This window comes from Xenopus tropicalis, chromosome 9 (assembly GCF_000004195.4).
Source record: "Xenopus tropicalis strain Nigerian chromosome 9, UCB_Xtro_10.0, whole genome shotgun sequence".
NCBI classification, from domain to species: Eukaryota; Metazoa; Chordata; class Amphibia; order Anura; family Pipidae; genus Xenopus; species Xenopus tropicalis.
In genome coordinates, this window is record NC_030685.2 from 84,281,936 (window position 1) to 84,304,277 (window position 22,342).

At 43.8% G+C, this 22,342-nt stretch overlaps 1 protein-coding gene across 2 annotated transcripts in view; it reads left to right on the forward strand.

Moving 5' to 3' along the window:
- The window catches only part of zranb3 (zinc finger RAN-binding domain containing 3), a 158,324-nt gene that overhangs the window by 105,818 nt on the left and 30,164 nt on the right, over window positions 1-22,342 (forward strand). For both annotated transcript variants that reach the window (XM_031892934.1, XM_031892935.1), the window contains 4 exons: window positions 5,187-5,306; window positions 5,829-5,948; window positions 6,176-6,355; window positions 10,354-10,506. In XM_031892934.1, coding sequence (XP_031748794.1) covers window positions 5,187-5,306; window positions 5,829-5,948; window positions 6,176-6,355; window positions 10,354-10,506 — 573 coding nt within the window. The remainder of the gene's footprint in view (window positions 1-5,186; window positions 5,307-5,828; window positions 5,949-6,175; window positions 6,356-10,353; window positions 10,507-22,342) is intronic.

Consider the following 22,342-nt stretch of genomic DNA (forward strand, 5'->3'; position numbering starts at 1 on the left):
TCACAAAACGCATTCGTCATACAAATCTTTTTTTTTTTATGCGCTGCAAATTTTTCCCCACCGAATTTTCATCCATGCCTGGTGAAAACATTTTCTCATCACTAGTGGCAACAGGTTCCACAGCACGTGGAATACGTCATTTACTGCCTCAGAGGAGCTTACAATCTATTTTATTTACACACTAACGATCATTTACTGATCAGAGCACAAAAGCATGTCCCTTAGTGCTCATTTTTAAAGCACTTGTTTCCTTGCTCTGTAGAACAAAAACCAGTGTCTGAGTGCAGGGTTGGAGGGTACAAGGCAGACTTTTAATGTCTGCCTGCCATAGGGCAGTACAGGGTTCCGTTGCAGGTCTGTGTCCACTGTCTGAAAGACATGTTAGGGGGTCGGGTGCGGGGGGACAACTATGTTACTGCCCCTTATGAATACAGTGCCACTGAATATACTCACCTCTGTATTCATGGGGCTCACAGAGACTGGCAGCATTTCTAGGCCCAAACAGCGCCCCCCCCCCTCTTTGCCTATATCTACAGAGAATGGATTTATTTGTGATGGGAATCCTGTTAAATCAGATGTAGGAGTATAGACCTCCCCTTATTAACCTTTTTGCTGCCATTCACCCCAACCGCTATGTAAGCCGCTTGTTGCTAGGCAATGCACAACTCACATAGAACAAGGCTCTGTTTTAGGATTTTTTTAATTGGCATCATTTTTTTTTTTTTTTTTTTTTTTTTTTTGCTCTAATGAAGAGTTAAATCTGATCTCATGTGCATCTGACGGAAGGGACACTCTGTTTTGTTAACAAACTGTGCAGAAACTCCCATACTGGGAGACATTTATTTATTTTTGGTAAGCCCGTATTCCAGTGTATGGGTTGGGCACTTGTAATCTGAGAATAAAAGTTCTAGATTGTATACTTTGTGTCTATGCAGGTTCCCTTGGGGCCTGATGTTCCTCTACAAGTGTTTGCTGAGGGTTTATTATACACCACTTTTTTACTGCATTATAGGATTTCCAAGGCAGCACAATGCAACCCTTAGATTAACGGCAGAAAGGGCAGGGGTTAAAATCAACCCTATTCCAATGGCTCCTTTTGCCATTACTTTTAAACTAATCACTGGGCTTGATTTATATATAAAAAATGTGCAAAAAGATAATAATGAAACATATGATAACATTTAAAAAAAAGAAAAAAAAAGCAGCAATTGTATCAACTGCTCATCAAACCACCATGTATAGCATAGGCGCCCTGCTGTGCAGAACTACAGCTATGAGATCTTTTATCTGGAAACCCATTTTCCAGGATTAGGGTGAAGACGCACAGAGCTACTAGTAGCAGCTACTTGTCATGGCTACTAAAACAGACAATGCTGATCATTTACTGATAATTGTCTGTACGTGTGTTTTAGCAGAGGCAATTCTCATGATTGTCTATGGCAGGGGATTTTCTGGCATTTGGTAGCCGTGACAAGTAGCTGCTACTAAGTAGCTCTGTGTGTCTTCACCCTTACAGGAAGGCGACACCCCAGCCATTTTAAGCAAATCATTTTAATTTTTAAAAATGATTCCCTTTTCTCTGTAATAATAAAACAGTACCTGTACTTGATCCCAACTAAGATATAATTACCCCTTATTGGGGGCAGAACAGCCCTATTGGGTTTATTTAATGGTTAAATGATTCCCTTTTCTCTGTAATAATAAAACAGTACCTGTACTTGATCCCAACTAAGATATAATTACCCCTTATTGGGGGCAGAACAGCCCTATTGGGTTTATTTCATGGTTAAATGATTCCCTTTTCTCTGTAATAATAAAACAGTACCTGTACTTGATCCCAACTAAGATATAATTACCCCTTATTGGGGCACAACAGCCCTATTGGGTTTATTTCATGGTTAAATGATTCCCTTTTCTCTGTAATAATAAAACAGTACCTGTACTTGATCCCAACTAAGATATAATTACCCCTTATTGGGGCAGAACAGCCCTATTGGGTTTATTTAATGGTTAAATGATTCCCTTTTCTCTGTAATAATAAAACAGTACCTGTACTTGATCCCAACTAAGATATAATTACCCCTTATTGGGGCAGAACAGCCCTATTGGGTTTATTTAATGGTTACCGTATTTTTCGCCGTATAAGACGCACTTTTTCTTCCCCCAAACTGGGGGGGAAAAGCCTGTGCATCTTATACGGCGAATACTCACCCACCGCCAAGTCATCGCCGGAGGCTCCTCTCTTATGCGGCGGCGTCAGGCCTTTTTATAAGGTTGCGCCCGTGCGTATGACGTCACACGTCAGCAACGAGGCGCAACCTTATAGAAGAGCCTGTTGCAGCGGCATAAGAGAGGAGCCTCCGGCGATGGTCGGCCACGGGTACTTTATATGGGGGCAATTGGGGGCTACTGTTTATGGGGGCAATTGGGGCACTTTCTGTTGGGGGCACTGTGTGCAGGGGCTATTGTCTGTGGGGCAATTGGGGGCACTGTTTATGGGGGCAATTGAGGCACTGTATATGGGGGCACTTTATATTGGGGCCCTGTGTGTGTGGGCTACTGTCTATGGGGCAATTGCGGGCACTGTTTATGGGGGCAACTAGGGCACTGTGTATGGGGGCACTTTCTATTGGGGGCACTGTGTGTGGGGGCTACTGTCTATGGGGCAATTGGGGCACTATGTATGGGGGCACTTTCGTAATATTTGGGGGGATATTACCCCCCCCCCCCCCCCCGTGGACGTCCATATCCATGCGTCCTCTTCCCCTTGCAGTGCCAATCGGCACGCACTGACACTGGTGACATTGGTGCGCGCACCTCTAGTCATGCAAAGCACACAGCAGGATGGCAAGTACTTGATAATTAGTATATTATATAGTTCAGAATCTTTTTTTTCTAGATTTTTCTCCTTTAAAATTGGGTGCGTCTTATATTCCGGAGAGTCTTATATGGCGAAAAATACGGTAAATGATTCCCTTTTCTCTGTAATAATAAAACAGTACCTGTACTTGATCCCAACTAAGATATAATTACCCCTTATTGGGGCAGAACAGCCCTATTGGGTTTATTTAATGGTTAAATGATTCCCTTTTCTCTGTAATAATAAAACAGTACCTGTACTTGATCCCAACTAAGATATAATTACCCCTTATTGGGGGCAGAACAGCCCTATTGGGTTTATTTAATATTTAAGGTTTTACACCCTTAAGGTATGGCAATCCAAATTACATGAAGATAACAGATCCTTTGCATGTATATTAAATAGATAGATAGATACAGTAGGTAGATAGATAGACAGACAGACAGATAGATGCTTTGTTTATTCTAAATCTTATTTTTTATTCTCTTGTTTATTGAGGCCCACTGCTATTCATCTGTCATTCTGGTCTGGTTACTAGGGGAGCAAGCCCTAGTAACCAGATAACCATTTAAATCCTAAACTAATCATCTAAACAACATTTTAATAATTAAAAAACCCAGAGGAGATCTAAAATTAAAACCAGATGCAAGCTTTTATAGAATATCACTTCCTATGCCAGATACAATGCAACAACACTGTGTTTCTCTGCCCTATCATTGTGTCAGGAGTTGCGGCTAGCAGATTTACTAGTCAGTTGCTCATCATCCAGTGCTTTGTAAAAAGTGTTATTATTTTTATTATCCGTTTGAATAGGTCTTGAAAATTTAAAATCTCACTCCTTTGCCGGCAGCTTTGATTTTCTGCTTTGCTGAAGGGTTAACATGAATGTTAATGGGAGTGCTGGGGGGGGGGGGGGGGGGGGGGGGGGGTTTAACATTATCACTGCATAAGAATCAGCGGCAATGGAAATACATTACATTTGCAACTTCCCAAGCCAGTGTTCCATAGTGGAAGTCACATACATGCAGTTCCGAATTGAAATACAGGCCAATGTATCAGTTTCGGATGGATAACGCTAAAATCTGTGCATGTGTGGTGTATCTGCCGATATCCTTGGGGGGCCTACAATGGGAGTCACTTACATACGATTGGTCTCTGCCAACTATTTCATGTTCAGAACCTCCTCCCATTTGTTATCGTTAGGGCTTTATCCTCCAATATCGGTCGTTTCGATTGATGCATTTAAACATGCGACCGATATACGAACGTTTGTCAGAAGAAGACTAAAATCTGAACGTGTATGGCCGCCAGTACCCGGCATTTGAGTTGTCCAGGTAACTGCTTAGATAAGGGAATGAGAGCAGCAATGAATCTGGTAACCCACAGTGACAAGCAGTTTTTTTATAAAATGAAAAAAAGTCCTGTATTTTTAAAGCAAAACTAAAATCTATTAATGAATATGAGTAGTAATGCTGGTGCTTATGTTTTTAACTTACTATACCATTTTGGAGGTACAGCAGCACTATAACAGCCATAATCCAGGCCCCCAGCAGTTCTCAATATTGAATCTTGTTAAGCCATTCTTGTGTGCCAGTGGCACTGCACATGCTCAGTGGGCTCTGGGATGCTGCTGAGAAGCTAAGCTTAGGGGGAAGCAGCGTGGGCGTCATAGAAGCAGATGCTACAGGGCTGATTATTATATTGTGATGCACAACACACTGATTTCTTAGCTGCCCTGTAATATAAATCTAAATTAATCATTAATTAGCATTGTATTGGGACTTTTATATGACATATTTACCTTCTATTCTGAGCGGGTCTGGTAAGTGCCAGCAGCCCGGAGTTTGTGCTGGAAATCAATATAAAGGAAGATGGGGAGCTGCTGGGGGCAACTAGGGCTGGTACAGAACCCCCATACATAATGTGCAGCATTTCTAGCTTCCCTCTTTGTTAAGCCTTAGTTCAACTATAAATCTGCCCTCTCCCCCCGAATCATGCATACAAAGCTCTAGGACACGGATTTCCTTCATATTCAGTATGGTCATGGGTATATAATCCATTGTAGCATTGGCAAATGATTGTTATGTTAAACAGAGGATATTAAAGCAGAACAGTGAGCTCTTATTCAAAGAGAGGATGCCAGGGTGGTGTATTTAGTTGGGCACAGCCTGGGCACTGATGCTGCACAGCTTAATACCTCCGCCTGTAGGTAAACTGTTGGCCTAAAATTCTGATAATGGAGCACATTAAACTAGGTCATGTATATCTATACCACAGTCTGAACTCCAGACAAAAACTGTAATTCAGCAGTCCTTTTTTTTTTCAGGCCGGCGCAGTGAAAGACTACATCAAGATGATGCTGGAAAACGATAAGCTGAAATTCCTCGTCTTTGCCCACCACCTCTCCATGCTTCAGGCATGCACCGAGGCTGCCATAGAGAGCAAGGTAAAGCAAGTGATCTGTCGGCGCAGCTCCGGCAGGCTGTCTACAACATGCACAGCCACAGAAGTGCTAATGAAGGCAGGCACAGGGGGCGAGATTCCACCAGGCCTTCCAAGGAGAGGCTGGATAAAAGGCCTGGATTATTCTCCACGTCAAATGAATTTAGAAAGGTTTTGCCATCTGTCAATTGTTCTGGATAGGATTGTAAAGCTCATAGATGCCATTTAACAGTTAGAGACTTTTAAAGGCTCAAGGATTCTAAAATGGTACCTGGTCCTAGCAGTGACAGTTCTCAAACTGCTTTATAACGTGTTGTGTGTTCAGTTTAACTTTTCCTTTGCCCTTTGCCTGGAGATATGTAGTTGAATTGAGCTCCCAGCATCCTCCAGTTGCTTTCAGCTCTTTGCTGGGAGTTGAGTGCAGCACATATATACATACAAAAAGTCCTCTGCTAACTTTCTAAGTTGCAATATCCTTTGTAAAAGTAGGACTTGGGTCCTTCAACTTTCTGGTGATTCTCTTCAGGCCCGTTACATTCGAATAGACGGCAGCGTCCCCTCCTCGGAAAGAATCCATCTAGTTCACCAGTTCCAAAATGACCCCGAAACCCGTGTGGCTATTCTCAGCATCCAAGCAGCAGGCCAGGTAGGGGTTAACTGTAAACTCTGTATTAAAAAATCCTAAATGCAGGCCCAAGGCGCACATCCTTAGCCATAGAGCAATTGCTCTATTGCATAAAACAATAATGGCATGGATCATTTTGCCCTGACGTTAAGGAGCTTGCACTCTGTGTGGATGGGTAATTTTATTTCACAACATGCCAATTAAATAATGTTTGCCCAAGTCAGATCTGTTACATTTCCTTTATTTAGGGGCTGACATTCACAGCGGCCACTCACGTTGTGTTTGCTGAGCTTTACTGGGATCCCGGGCATATAAAGCAAGCAGAGGACCGAGCCCATCGGATTGGGCAGTGCAGCTCTGTGCACATCCACTATTTAATAGCCAGAGGAACCATGGACACTCTTATGTGGGGCATGCTGAATAGAAAGGTACAGTATATTGTTTTTTTAGCTAGGCTAAAAAACACATGTTAACACATGTTAATTCAAATTATTGTTGTTGTATTATTAATCCTGGAATCCCCTTTTTCCTTCAGACACGCTTCTGGCTGTTGGGGGGTCATAGGTTGTACTTCAACACTGAAACTATTTCTTTTCCAATTTTGCTCCATTATACTTACTGTGCAATGCTTTCCCAGACGCTATTATCCCCGCACTGCTACTATAGGCACCATCTCTCCCTACTATACCTGCTATCCCACAGCCCCAGTCCCTTCCCAGAGGCTATTATCCCCCCACTGCTACTATAGGCACCATCTCTCCCTACTATACCTGCTATCCCACAGCCCCAGTCCCTTCCCAGAGGCTATTATCCCCCCACTGCTACTATAGGCACCATCTCTCCCTACTATACCTGCTATCCTTCAGCCCCAGTCCCTTCCCAGAGGCTATTATCCCCCCACTGCTACTATAGGCACCATCTCTCCCTACTATACCTGCTATCCCACAGCCCCAGTCCCTTCCCGGAGGCTATTATCCCCCCACTGCTACTATAGGCACCATCTCTCCCTACTATACCTGCTATCCCACAGCCCCAGTCCCTTCCCAGAGAATATTATCCCCCCACTGCTACTATAGGCACCATCTCTCCCTACTATACCTGCTATCCCACAGCCCCAGTCCCTTCCCAGAGAATATTATCCCCCCACTGCTACTATAGGCACCATCTCTCCCTACTATACCTGCTATCCCACAGCCCCAGTCCCTTCCCAGAGGCTATTATCCCCCCACTGCTACTATAGGCACCATCTCTCCCTACTATACCTGCTATCCCACAGCCCCAGTCCCTTCCCAGAGGCTATTATCCCCCCACTGCTACTATAGGCACCATCTCTCCCTACTATACCTGCTATCCCACAGCCCCAGTCCCTTCCCGGAGGCTATTATCCCCCCACTGCTACTATAGGCACCATCTCTCCCTACTATACCTGCTATCCCACAGCCCCAGTCCCTTCCCAGAGGCTATTATCCCCCACTGCTACTATAGGCACCATCTCTCCCTACTATACCTGCTATCCCACAGCCCCAGTCCCTTCCCAGAGGCTATTATCCCCCCACTGCTACTATAGGCACCATCTCTCCCTACTATACCTGCTATCCCACAGCCCCAGTCCCTTCCCGGAGGCTATTATCCCCCCACTGCTACTATAGGCCACCATCTCTCCCTACTATACCTGCTATCCCACAGCCCCAGTCCCTTCCCAGAGGCTATTATCCCCCACTGCTACTATAGGCACCATCTCTCCCTACTATACCTGCTATCCCACAGCCCCAGTCCCTTCCCAGAGGCTATTATCCCCCCACTGCTACTATAGGCACCATCTCTCCCTACTATACCTGCTATCCCACAGCCCCAGTCCCTTCCCAGAGGCTATTATCCCCCCACTGCTACTATAGGCACCATCTCTCCCTACTATACCTGCTATCCCACAGCCCAGTCCCTTCCCAGAGGCTATTATCCCCCACTGCTACTATAGGCACCATCTCTCCCTACTATACCTGCTATCCCACAGCCACAGCCACAGTCCCTTCCCAGAGGCTATTATCCCCCCACTGCTACTATAGGCACCATCTCTCCCTACTATACCTGCTATCCCACAGCCACAGCCCCAGTCCTTTCCCAGAGGCTATTATCCCCCCACTGCTACTATAGGCACCATCTCTCCCTACTATACCTGCTATCCCACAGCCCCAGTCCCTTCCCAAAGGCTATTATCCCCCCACTGATACTATAGGCACCATCTCTCCCTACTATACCTACTATCCCACAGCCCCAGTCCCTTCCCAGAGGCTATTATCCCCCCACTGCTACTATAGGCACCATCTCTCCCTCCTGTACTTCCTATTCTAATGCCTAACCCCTCCCCTGAGCAATAATTCCCTGTAGCATACCAATACAAACTAATGACGTGTGAGACCTGTATCATTTGCTCCCCTTTGGATTGTTGAATAGACAGATCAGGATTGGCCATTTGCTAATGACACTAGATTACAACCACTGATTACAGGTCAGAGATCTGTTTCCGAGTCTGCACCCAGACAACCTGTTCAAATACAAGAACGAGATAGCCCCAAACCTGACTGATACACGCAATTATTGCAGAGAAAGCAAAAGTAAACATCCCTTTATTAAACCGTGCCCCCACGCACACCTTCGAGATTGTCTTGTAAAATTATTGTCTGATTCAAGGTGAACCGATCACATCACATAAAATGCAATTATCTTCCCATCGTCAAGTCCCTTTAAATGGATTAAAATAAAATACAGGGGGGGAAAATAATAAAAAAAATAAAGCTCTGTTTTAATAAAGGCTGTGAATCAGTGTGAGTCAGACCCAAGATGTCATCTCTCCCTGATATCTCCTCTACCCTTGCAGCTACACCCACTCCTGCTCCACTCACTGTTTCAATTAATTTGGTGGCTCTGTCATTCAGCCGAGCGGAGAGACAGTGGAATGGGGGGCCACTCGCAAGGAGAGCAAGACAATGGCGCAGACAAATTGCTCAGTGTCTTCCCAACAGCTGCAGCAGGTGTCATGACTGATCACGGAGGAATTGGAGATTTTCGCACAGCTTGTTATGTAACGCTTGTGCCACTCAGCAATATATTAACTTGTTCCCGATAAAATGGGAAAAGGAAAAAAAAGAATCGGGTGATTCGTCAGGCACATTTTTCCATCCCGCAAAGTGGCAGAGAGGGAAATATCTCTTATTTTTATGTGGTTTTTGAGTTAATAATGGATAACCCGTGCATCTGTAGTTATAGCTGTCTCGCAGTTTCCACCATTCGCCAGTAGGTTAAAGGGATATGGTGATCCCTATAAAAATAATGCTGTTCTGCTTCATTGTGAAGCGGTGGCAGCGATTAGCGTGGGGCTGCGGGCGCGTCCCCTTGGGGGTTCAAACAGCTGCTATCAAGGACATGAGATGCCCCCTGCAGCTGTCAGCAAGCAGGTTGCGGTGTGGTACAGCGTTATTATTCGCTAACTCTCTGTATACCTGCCCCACTCCATTGCTGCCTTAGGGGGCTGCAGTTTTAGCCCCTGAATAGAATAGGGGGGCACTCAAGGAGCTAATGCTGTTATATAAGAGCCTTTTGGCTGCCTGCTTGAATCTGACAGCTGCAGGGGTCACATTGTTTCCCAGATTTGCAACCCAAGAGGGATGGAAATGCAGCCCCCCAGCTAATAGCTGCCACAGAAGCAGTCATCAATGTATCCGTCATACCTTATTGTATGGAAGGACCTGTATGGTTTAAAAAGAGCCAGTACCTGTTTTGTAAGAATGTACTCTCACTATTGGCTCCTACGCAAGACAAGAGATACAAAATGGTTTGTCATTGGCTGTTGAAACTATCATTGCATCCCTAAAGGGGCAACGTTTTGCGTTTTTCCAGTAATTCAGAGCAAGCAGTCAGGAGGTATACTTTTCTCGTCTTTTTCAGTTAAATATGTGGGAATGGACTGGGCAAGTTCTGCCCATGATACCATGACAGCTTGTAAGTCCAGGGCCACTATCACAAGCGCACAGTACAAACATTTTGGCCACGCCCCTTGTGTGTGCAATATAAACAGCTGATGTCATTCAGTTTATAGGGGGTCAGTGGAGTTTGCCCTAAGTTTAACCCCTTCCCACCTACCTGCCCCTGCTCAGCGCTGTCATTGCTGGATATAGAAGTTACGTAAGTTTTTCTTAAAGTAACAACACTGATATAATTCAGTAAATAGATCCCCATATAAAGGGCTGATGTGACTCAATAATAAGCAGTTCATATAAAAAGTTAAAATTAATTATTAATAAGTCAGTGAGTTCGTTGGGGGCAGTGGGACTTACCTTCAGTTTTTTAATTCATTGGGGGTCAGTCTCTACAAGGCGTTTGTCTTAATACGCAAGTTAATTAAGTTTTTTTTTTTTTTTTTTTGCCAAAGGCCAATGTTACAGGCAGCACCCTCAATGGGAAGAAGGAAAAAATACAAGCCGACGAAGATAAGGAGGAGAAATGGAATTTCCTGAACTTTGCCAAAACGTGGACTCCAAATGAAGGTCTGGAGGAGCTGAAGGACGATGTTCTCTTCACTCACGTATGGAACTTTCTTATTTTCTCCTTCCTTGTGGTTTACCTTTGTTAGCTTTTAATATGTTATAGAATGGCAAATTCTAAGCAATTCTTCAATTGGTCTTCATTTTTTATCTTTTATAGTTTTTTCATTATTTCCCCTTTTTCTTCCAACTCTTTGCAGCTTTCAAATGGGGGTCAACTGACGCCGGCAGCCAAAACACTATTGCTCTGTGAGGCTCCACTTTTATTGTTATTGTTACTTTTTATTATTTATCTTTCTATTCAGCCCCTCTACCATTCATATATCAGTCACTCTCACAAACCACTCCCTGGTTACTAAGGTAAATTGGACCTTAGCAACCAGAAAACTGCTGAAATTCCAAACTGGAGAGCTGCCGAACATAAAGTTAAACAATGAAAAAACTACCGGTATTAAAAAATGAAGACCAATTGCAGATTTCCTCAGAATAGCATGATAATTAAAAGTTATCCCAAAGGTGAACAACCCCTTTAAAGTCACATGACTTCAAGGATTCGGATTCAGTCTGGCTGCATGCTGCCAAATTTCAAACCGAATCCCTAAAAAGTTTTCGAGTTTATAAAGGTGCTAGTAATGCGCACGTGGTCCCATTACCTGTGAGTGGTGCAACTTTATTCTCTGTCTGGCATCCCTGGAGGGAAAGTGTTTGTGCCTCTATTGGACGTCACAATAGAGGGTTGGTTGCAGGTAGGAAAGTCTCTTCTCAGCCTCTCGCCGGGTTTGACTTGGGTTGAAAAGGGGCAGTTTAGGATCCATGATTCATTAAAATAGGTTGAGTTGCCCAAAACTCAATCGTCAAGTTTCTTTACAGGGCCTGAAACACTGAGCTCTCCTAATGCATTGAAATGGCTCCTGATCCAATAGTTTATTTAAAGGTTAGACCCTACCTTGTCTTGGGGATCAGTAACCTCTAAAGATGGGTTGGGGTACATGGTACCTGCTAAACCACATTGCTGCTGTACCAGGGCGGCTCTGGCTGATTGGATGCATATGATCTGACCCTAATGCAGTCTAGAACTTTGGACCAATCTACAGCTGTGCCTTATATAGTAAGGAACCAGATATTGCCCTAGCAACGGGCTAGTGTCACTGGAGAAATGATTGCTACGGCACTTACAATGGAGCATTTCCGCTAACCCACACTTGAGTCTCTTGTAATATAGCAGATTATTGAACTCAATCTAGGTGACTTCCATCAGGCAGCCAAACGCTGCAATATCAGCTCTGGCCATAGACATGGATTATTTCAGCTTTATTAACCCATTAAACCGTTCCTGCACAAAGGAAGTGTGTAGTCATTAGGAAATGTTCCTCCTTGACCCGTGTGTGTGCACTTCCTATGAGCCACGGATCATACGTGACTGTAGATACCGTGTAGGACTGCAATGCAGTTCCTAAGGTAACACACCTTTTGTTTCCATCTTTAGCTCCTGTGTTCTCCACTCATTCTGCTCTGGAATCTCAGTTAGTGCCACGGTGCCGGGCCTCGGGCCTTTAGAGAGACACTCAGAATTACCAACTCACTAATGACTTACCTCCATCCTGGGAGAGACATTTCAAAGTCCTTGCTTGTTAAAACCCTTGAGGCCTGATCCGGACACCATGGGGAGAGATATCACATATTAGAGAGTATTTACATAATGAGACATAAATTATTCATGCTGGTTATGATGCAGTTGGTGAAGGGGAGAGCAAGTGGTTATTAACAAGTCAGCTGTTCCTTAGGAAATTAAAATAATCTCCATTGTTGTGCAACATGCAATGAGCTGTAATCAGAACGGCAGATACAGGGAAGCCTTAATTGTGCATATGGATCGTCAGCATTCCCTCTCCCTATGTTTGTATACACACAGTACAGGTTAATGGAATATTCCCTCTCTGTATTTCCGTAGTATCAGCCATACAATTGCATTACTGCACTGGGAGAACGTCTTGTATAATATTGCAGCTTCCCACTCATACGTTAAGGCTGAGAAAATTCCTTCTGAGGATTAACAGGAATCACGGGGGGGTTTGCCGGATGCAAATCAAACCCTCCTTCCCACCGACATGATATTTTTGGGGGTTAGAAATTATTAATATAATAAGAGCCTCAACTTAAGATCTATTATTGTTATTATTTTTTATTTAGGAATTGGAGAGGTAAGATCATTTTCTTACTAAGCTTAAGAGAGAGAAATAATAATAGAAAAAATTCATCTCGAGATCATTTACGTCATGGGAATGAGTGGTGGGCGGCCAGACCATATGTCACCGTCACAAAGGAGCAGGTTAGTTTGATTACTGGGGAGAAAAAGAGAGATTTTCATAGTTTCTGGAAATGTCATATGCAAATCCTCCGACCCGTCCTTCTCTCCAGCTCGACTATTTTTTTAGGTAGAGGAGATGGGCTCCTCATTTGGCAAAGCATAATAGCTCAAGTAATGGGGGTTAAAACCCAGGCAGGGGGCAGCGGACATCTTCAGGGCCGTGTAAAATACCCCATTGTTACGGCCCAACAGTTATTTCCACTCCCAGCATCCTCCTCTTCTGCAAAGACAAGACTTTGTCAAGCGCTAAGTGTCTTTGATGTAAATATTTGAAGGTCATTTCTCTTCTCTAGCGAAGGGGATTGATTTATGCAGCTTTTCCCTCCCTTCCTAGGCTTGAAGGCTTTCCGATGACCCACTTTGGTATGCAACACACCTTTTTATGTGCCTTGTTTAGAGGGAATTTATTTTGATCTGACGGTTGGTTGTTACAAGGTGATAACAGGCCTCTAGCAGAGCGATCAGTTTTGACACAGAAAGACGGGTCTCGGTCAGGACTTTTCAAGGTTCTGCCTTTTTTTTTTCCTCCTCTCTCCGTTGCTTTTGCTCACTTCTAATTTGACATGGCTGCATCATTTGAATTGGCAATGGGATCCAAATATTCACGTCGGGACGCGAGACTCTTTGCACATGAAGAAATTTCTGAGCTGTTTGCGACTACCAACAACTTTGAGATCTGAATTTTAACAGAATAGCCTATTGGATAAGGCCAAGTCGGCCAAAGGTTGGGTTTTGTCGTTTTTCTTTGTAGTGAAGTGAAAAGAGCATTTAAAAACATTATCCTGAATTTGTGCCAATCGTGTATAATATTTAGTAGTGCTAAGCAACGGCACAGAATTGCTCATTTTGTCTTATAGCCCTGCTTGAGATATTATTACAAACAGCATGTTACAGGAGTTGGATTCATACACAATATGGCCAAAAGTAGGTGGACATATTTTCTAACAGTTGGAATTGACCGTTTAAGTCACAGCCATCATTGAAATCTATTTTTCAAAAACACAAACAGATTTTGTTTGAAATGTCACATGGGGCTAGCCATATTCTTTATTTACCAGGGTGCCACTGCCATGTGACCTGTGCGCTGATAAACTTCACTCACACTTTACTGCTGCGCTGCAAGTTGGAGTGATATCCCCCCTCCCCCCCAGCAGCCGATCATCAGAACAATGGGAAGGGAGCAAGATAGCAGCTCCCAGTAGGTATCAGAATAGCACTCAATAGTAAGAAATCCAAGTCCGGCTTGGGACTCCTCCAGTTACATGGGAGTAGGAGAAACAATAGGTTAGCTGAAAGCAGTTCTAATGTGTAGCGCTGGCTGAAAGCTCAGACTCAGGCACACTTTACTGCTGCGCTGCAAGTTGGAGTGATATCCCCCCCCCTCACCCCCAGCAGCCAATCAGCAGAACAATGGGAAGGGAGCAAGATAGCAGCTCCCAGTAGGTATCAGAATAGCACTCAATAGTAAGAAATCCAAGTCCGGCTTGGGACTCCTCCAGTTACATGGGAGTAGGAGAAACAGTAGGTTAGCTGAAAGCAGTTCTAATGTGTAGCGCTGGCTCCTTCTGAAAGCTCAGACTCAGGCACACTTTACTGCTGCGCTGCAAGTTGGAGTGATATCCCCCCCCCCCCTCACCCCCAGCAGCCAATCAGCAGAACAATGGGAAGGGAGCAAGATAGCAGCTCCCAGTAGGTATCAGAATAGCACTCAATAGTAAGAAATCCAAGTCCGGCTTGGGACTCCTCCAGTTACATGGGAGTAGGAGAAACAGTAGGTTAGCTGAAAGCAGTTCTAATGTGTAGCGCTGGCTCCTTCTGAAAGCTCAGACTCAGGCACACTTTACTGCTGTGCTGCAAGTTGGAGTGATATCCCCCCCCCTCACCCCCAGCAGCCGATCAGCAGAACAATGGGAAGGGAGCAAGATAGCAGCTCCCAGTAGGTATCAGAATAGCACTCAATAGTAAGAAATCCAAGTCCGGCTTGGGACTCCTCCAGTTACATGGGAGTAGGAGAAACAGTAGGTTAGCTGAAAGCAGTTCTAATGTGTAGCGCTGGCTCCTTCTGAAAGCTCAGACTCAGGCACACTTTACTGCTGTGCTGCAAGTTGGAGTGATATCCCCCCCTCACCCCCAGCAGCCGATCAGCAGAACAATGGGAAGGGAGCAAGATAGCAGCTCCCAGTAGGTATCAGAATAGCACTCAATAGTAAGAAATCCAAGTCCGGCTTGGGACTCCTCCAGTTACATGGGAGTAGGAGAAACAATAGGTTAGCTGAAAGCAGTTCTAATGTGTAGCGCTGGCTGAAAGCTCAGACTCAGGCACAAGGCACTGAGATGGCGCCTACACACCAATATTACAGCTACAAATACATTTGTTGGTTCAAGAATAAAATGTTAAATGGCAGAGGGAATTATTTGCTATGTAACGTCATGACAGTGTCCCTTTAAAAGGGACACTAGAAGTCTTTTAAATGTATTAAAGACATTTTATAAAATATAGGTGTTACATAAAAGATTCTGTATATTACTCTATATGGCTCTAAACAATGGAAGTATTAAATAACAGAAATGTGCACTTATATCCCTTTGAATACCATAGATGTTTATGGCCTGTTCTGCTCGATAACGTAACAGGGGGATAACTGGGAGAAGGAAATTGTAACCCCTGCAATTTCTTTCTAGCAGATATATATAAACATGTACAGACAGTTCCGTATCATACGCTGTATAATTATGAATGTCTCTGTGTATTTGTTGCGCAGCCCAAATTTCCCACCCGTCTCCCTCGTTGCAACCATGTGGCAAGGCTCCAGATTGCCTTTACACGACTGTAGGAAGGCAGCAATTTATGTAGAAGTATGACAGCCCCTTGAACGGCTGCCTGGCTAGCTTTACATGCTCGGCGCGCTTGCCTCCTTCCCTTCACTTGTAATTGGCAGGTTTTTGAGTGAATAAACAGGCAGATGTTCACACTGGTGTAACATTAGTTGAGATGCTCTTAAAGGGATAATACCCCCTTATTTATTATTTTCATTGAATTTCTGTGTACTTTTTATTACAGGTATCGGACCCCTTATCCGGAAACCCATTATCCAGAAAGTTCCGAATTACAGAAAGGCCATCTCCCATAGACTCCATTACCCCTTATTGGGGGCAGAACAGCCCTATTGGGTTTATTTAATGGTTAAATGATAAACCCAATAGGGCTGTTCTGCCCCCAATAAGGGGTAATTATATCTTAGTTGGGATCAAGTACAGGTACTGTTTTATTATTACAGAGAAAAGGGAATCATTTAACCATGAAATAAACCCAATAGGGCTGTTCTGCCCCCAATAAGGGGTAATTATATCTTAGTTGGGATCAAGTACAGGTACTGTTTTATTATTACAGAGAAAAGGGAATCATTTAACCATTAAATAAACCCAAAAGGGCTGTTCTGCCCCAATAAGGGGTAATTATATCTTAGTTGGGATCAAGTACAGGTACTGTTTTATTATTACAGAGAAAAGGGAATCATTTAACCATTAAATAAACCCAATAGGGCTGTTCTGCCCCCAATAAGGGGTAATTATATCTTAGTTGGGATCAAGTACAGGTACTGTTTTATTATTACAGAGAAAAGGGAATCATTTAACCATGAAATAAACCCAATAGGGCTGTTCTGCCCCAATAAGGGGTAATTATATCTTAGTTGGGATCAAGTACAGGTACTGTTTTATTATTACAGAGAAAAGGGAATCATTTAACCATGAAATAAACCCAATAGGGCTGTTCTGCCCCCAATAAGGGGTAATTATATCTTAGTTGGGATCAAGTACAGGTACTGTTTTATTATTACAGAGAAAAAGGAAATCATTTTGAAAAATTAGAATTATTTGCTTATAATGGAGTCTATGGGAGATGGCCTTTCCGTAATTCGGAACTTTCTGGATAATGGGTTTCCGGATAAGCGATCCAATACCTGTGGTATGATTGATTCTTGGCCCAGGAGCCAAACAATATTATCATTAGGGATGTGCCGAATCCAGGATTTTGTTTTCAAATCCTTAAAATCACATGACTTGTCAGATAGACACGGTAGAGCGCGGTGCTGTTTCGCACTTCCATATCTTTATTTACATACGCTAATTAGGATTTCGTATTCAGACAAATCTTTTAGAAAAGATTCGGGGTTTGGCTGAATCCGAATATAGTGGATTAGGTGCATCCCTAATTTGGCCAAGCACATTGGTGGCCAACTCTTGAACAGATCTGGGTATTTCTTGTCACAGGGCTGAGCCAAAATAATGGCAGCTCAATTCAAACACAAATCCTTAACTGGATTTTATCCGTTGCACGGAGATAGGCGATTGACTTACTAATGTATATGAGCTGTCAGTCAGTGAATTATATGCTTATTGGTATAGATTCGAATCACTGATTATTCCTTAGGGTGAAGACACACTGAGTTACTTGGTAGCAGCTACTGAATGCCAGAAAATCCCCTGCCATAGACAATACTGAGAATTGCCTCTGCTAAACACACGTAGAGACAATTATCAGTAAATGATCAGCATTGTCTGTTTTAGTAGCCACGACAAGTAGCTGCTACTAGTAGCTCTGTGTGTCTTCACCCTTAAAAGTAATCCAGTTGGATGGCCTTCTCCCCTCACAGGAGGTAATATCATAGCCTCTAACATACAAACAGACAAATTTAATGTTCTTATTCCCCTTTAGAATGTTAGAGAAACAGTCGTCGCTGATAGATTCCATATCCCACAGCTGTAACTGACCGAGACTGCTGGGGGCTGTGGTTCAGAAGCAACTGTAGCCCCTCGGGTTGATTATCCTGCCCCTGGGTTTGTGGATAAGTATAGAGCATCAGATGATCCCATTTAGGGATCTAGTTTCTGAGTGTGATTGAGATCAAATTCTAAGTGCTTATATAAAAATGCCATGAAATCCCCAGTGTCTTCCTTAGAGAAACAGAAAATAATCTCATAAATCATATCCGAGGACAGCTGCCCTGCTCACAGACCAAAAGCAATGTTTCTTCATTGTGTGCTTAAATGGGCCATAAAGCAGAAAATTTCAGCAGAACGGTTTACAATTTTTATAAAAGATTCTTACTGGCAAGAATAATAGTGACCTGAAATCTCCATTGTAGATATGATAGAGTCTTGGTTATAAATCCATCATGCAGCGCTTCCCAGGCTTCTGGGGTTTTAAACCAATTTTTTCATTTGACCTAGCCCCAAGCTTACACAAAATGTTACTTATATAACAACATAGTTCTAAAAATGTTTCTGCTTTCTCTCTTAGGGTACCCAGGGCACAAATAAGCACTCACCCCAAATCCCCCCCTAACTGGCCTTCAGGCTGGGCCCCCTTAGCCCATAACAAGGTTACAGATATATAGAAACATTGGGGTAACAGTCACCCTGCTATAGTTCCAGGGGTACCCATGGCACAAATAAGCACTCACCCCAAATCCCCCCCTAACTGGCCTTCAGGCTGGGCCCCCTTAGCCCATAACAAGGTTACAGATATATAGAAACATTGGGGTAACAGTCACCCCGCTATAGTTCCAGGGGTACCCAGGGCACAAATAAGCACTCACCCCAAATCCCCCCCTAACTGGCCTTCAGGCTGGGCCCCCTTAGCCCATAACAAGGTCACAGGTATATAGAAACATTGGGGTAACAGTCACCCTGCTATAGTTCCAGCGGTACCCAGGGCACAAATAAGCACTAACCCCAAATCCCCCCCTAACTGGCCTTCAGGCTGGGCCCCCTTAGCCCATAACAAGGTTACAGATATATAGAAACATTGGTGTAACAATCACCCTGCTATAGTTCCTGGGGTACACAGGGCACAAATAAGCACTCACCCCAAATCCCCCCCTAACTGGCCTAAGCATTCACCCCAAATCCCCCCCTAACTGGCCTTCAGGCTGGGCCCCCTTAGCCCATAACAAGGTTACAGATATATAGAAACATTGGGGTAACAGTCACCCTGCTATAGTTCCAGGGGTACCCAGGGCACAAATAAGCACTCACCCCAAATCCCCCCCTAACCGGCCTTCAGGCTGGGCCCCCTTAGCCCATAACAAGGTCACAGGTGTATAGATATATTGGGGTATCATAAATCCTGCTATAATATATGCTGTACAGTGAAATATCTAGAATATTGAGCATCAGAGCAAAATCTATTTATGTAGATCTCTTGGGCCCCCCTTTAATACCCCGGTCAGCTGTCTTTGGTTACAGCACTGCGACTATACAAATGATTTGCCCAGAGAGCTTACATACTCATTTTTCAAGCATGAATGAGTGACCATAAAGCGACATTTCCAAGGTCACACAGCACTGGCTGTCATTTTGCTCAAGCATCCCGGACATACGGAGACATTACATCTACATACAGGAAGTGTCCCACGCTGTGTATTATAAGGATACTATAAAGATTAATGTGTCATTAGGTGAAAGAGAGGCTTTTAGTGTGCCCTTAGGGGGTCTCAGATACATTTGCCCCCGTATGAAGGAGCGTTTCTCTAAAACGAATGGGGAGGTTTCCGAATGAATCAAAGCCGTGCCTGCAGCAGGGAGGGCAGTGAGTGACTTTACCTTTGAGTAAAATTTAACATGTATAATTTTAAAAAATATATGTACATTAATTATGTGCCTCACAAGCCCCTCGCTATTCCCGCACTGCCGTCCCTCATTATTCTGCGCATATATATTCGCCACCGTATAAAAATGCCATTAGGAAGCTGGTGCTCAGCTCGGTGATGTAAGTTCTGAGAATCCAGCAAGCTGTGAGCCATTTGTTTGGCCAATAAGCGCCGTCGTACCCACTGCCTCCTTCCCCTACGGTTATGTATGACTGCGCCATTGTCTCCCAGTGCCGTATAAATAACCCTTCTGCCTCCATTGGGTGCAAGTAAGGTAACGGCAGCTTTTTAGGATCAGTTTGTCATTGTAGGAACCATTGACACAGGGCAACAAGGAAGTGGCACTATGTGAAAGCAGTGTGCGTCCATTTAATGTATCCCCGGCACCTAGCCGCCGTATCGGTATTGTTGGCGGGGACGTTATTTGATTTGTCGGCCTCATTAGCGGCCCCGAGTTGAACAGCTGATGTGCCCCAGTCCATGCTGGGTCTGAAAGGCTGCATCCAAGCTGGTCCAATTAAATCCGTTGGCTTATCTTCGCGGTGTAACAGCTGTAATATGAAAAGGAAAGGGGGGAAGCAACGTTCGGCCGCCCCTGAAAGGAGCTCGATGCTCAGCAGGTGAACTGTACCTCACCGAGAAAATCATTCTGCCTGAAACGTTTTTAACTTGTGATGCGTAAAAACAAAAATCTAAAGAGGCACCGCTGCTCCCCCGGCTGCACCGAGGATTCTGGCTCCCGCAGGAGAGAATAGAATTAGCAGAGGTCTTATAGTAGTGCCAAGCTACTGCTGCCGGGCTTCATTTGCTGCCCGTGGTCCGGCCGCCAAGATCGGCTCTAGCAAAAGGGCATAAAACAACACTCCCAGCGCCCCGGCCCTTCCGCCACATTTCTACTCATTAGGCAAATCTATCCAGATGGCTTTATTGGTGGATCTTGGCATGGGGCAAGGGGGGGTGATATTGTACTGTACAACATACACACACACTGAGCATGCCCACAGACGCATTCAAGGAGTAGCTCCTAGATCATTTAAAAGAAAACCGTACCTCCAGTATGAATACGTAACCAACAGACAGTTTATATTATGTATAAGTGACCTATTAAAGAATCTCGTCAAACTGGAATATATATATATCAGTAAATATTGCCCTTTTACATCCTTTCCCTTTAGCCGCCATTTTGTAATGGGCTGTGTGCTCCCTCAGAGATCAGCTTACAGGAAGTGATGCAGCTCTAACTAACAGGAAGTAGTGTTGGAGTAAAAGACAGAACTCTGTCCATCCATTAACTGATGGGGCCTAGCATGTATGTGTGCCTTGGCTTGTTTGTGTGCACTGGGACTCCTATGATCCCAGGGGGCGGCCCTTTATTCTTAAAATGGCAGTTTTCTATTTAGGATTACCCAATGGCACATACTACAGGTATGGGATCCCTTATCCAGAAACCTGTTATTCAGAAAGCTCCAAATTAAGGAAAGGCCCCCTTATTGGGGGCAGAACAGCCCTATTGGGTTTATTTAATGGTTAAATGATTCCCTTTTCTCTGTAATAATAAAACAGTACCTGTACTTGATCCCAACTAAGATATAATTACCCCTTATTGGGGCAGAACAGCCCTATTGGGTTTATTTAATGGTTAAATGATTCCCTTTTCTCTGTAATAATAAAACAGTACCTGTACTTGATCCCAACTAAGATATAATTACCCCTTATTGGGGCAGAACAGCCCTATTGGGTTTATTTAATGGTTAAATGATTCCCTTTTCTCTGTAATAATAAAACAGTACCTGTACTTGATCCCAACTAAGATATAATTACCCCTTATTGGGGGCAGAACAGCCCTATTGGGTTTATTTAATGGTTAAATGATTCCCTTTTCTCTGTAATAATAAAACAGTACCTGTACTTGATCCCAACTAAGATATAATTACCCCTTATTGGGGGCAGAACAGTCCTATTGGGTTTAATCAATATATGATGTTTAGAGATCCAAATTATGGAAAGATCCCTTATCTGGAAAACCCCAGCTCCCAAGCTTTCTGAATTACAGGTCCCATACCTGTACTGTTTTTATGAAAATGGTTTATTTAGTTGAAGCAGGGTTTTACATATAAGCTTGTTTATGCAATATAATTTTATAGAGACCTACATTGTTTGGGGGGTATAGTTTCCCTTTGAAGGTGAACTACCTCTTTAAGATAAGATCAGGACCCCAAGCAGGCAGTGAATTGGGGGTTGCTGTGTGCACAACATGATGGATACGGCTTATTCTGCTGCAATTGGGCCTCCGGGAGATAGTCAGGTACCTTCCTATCAAATGAGTTCCAGTGGGGCAGGAGCTGGGGGCACAATCTGGGGTAAAACACTGCTATGAATAGAATATTATATAAGAAAACTGAAGCTATATAGAAAATTAGCCCTTTATTGTTCTTGTCAAGGTCTCAGCAGCAGCCACCTCATTTCTACCACAGCTTTTGTGTCACTCGTGGTACCCATGTGTCTCCATGTGAGTGGTCTCCATAGCAATATATATATATATGTGTCTATAGGTGTGTAATATATATATATTTGTATATTAGCTTGTCATACTTTATTTTTATCCTTCTCATTCTTCCCATGTGTTCCCATAAAGGCGTGACAGGGTTGACTTTGCCTTGCGTAACAGATGTGCTCCCCTGGGCGAGTGGCTGAGCACTGAATGGGACTGATATAATAAAGGACATTTTCCAGCTCGAAAAATGCCAAAGTCACTTTGAGAGTGTTTATAGGTTGTTCCTGTTGAGGCTTCTCACTAAAGGATGTGTGGGCTCGTGGCGCATTGGGAAGGATCAAGGCCAAAGCAGCTATTTATGC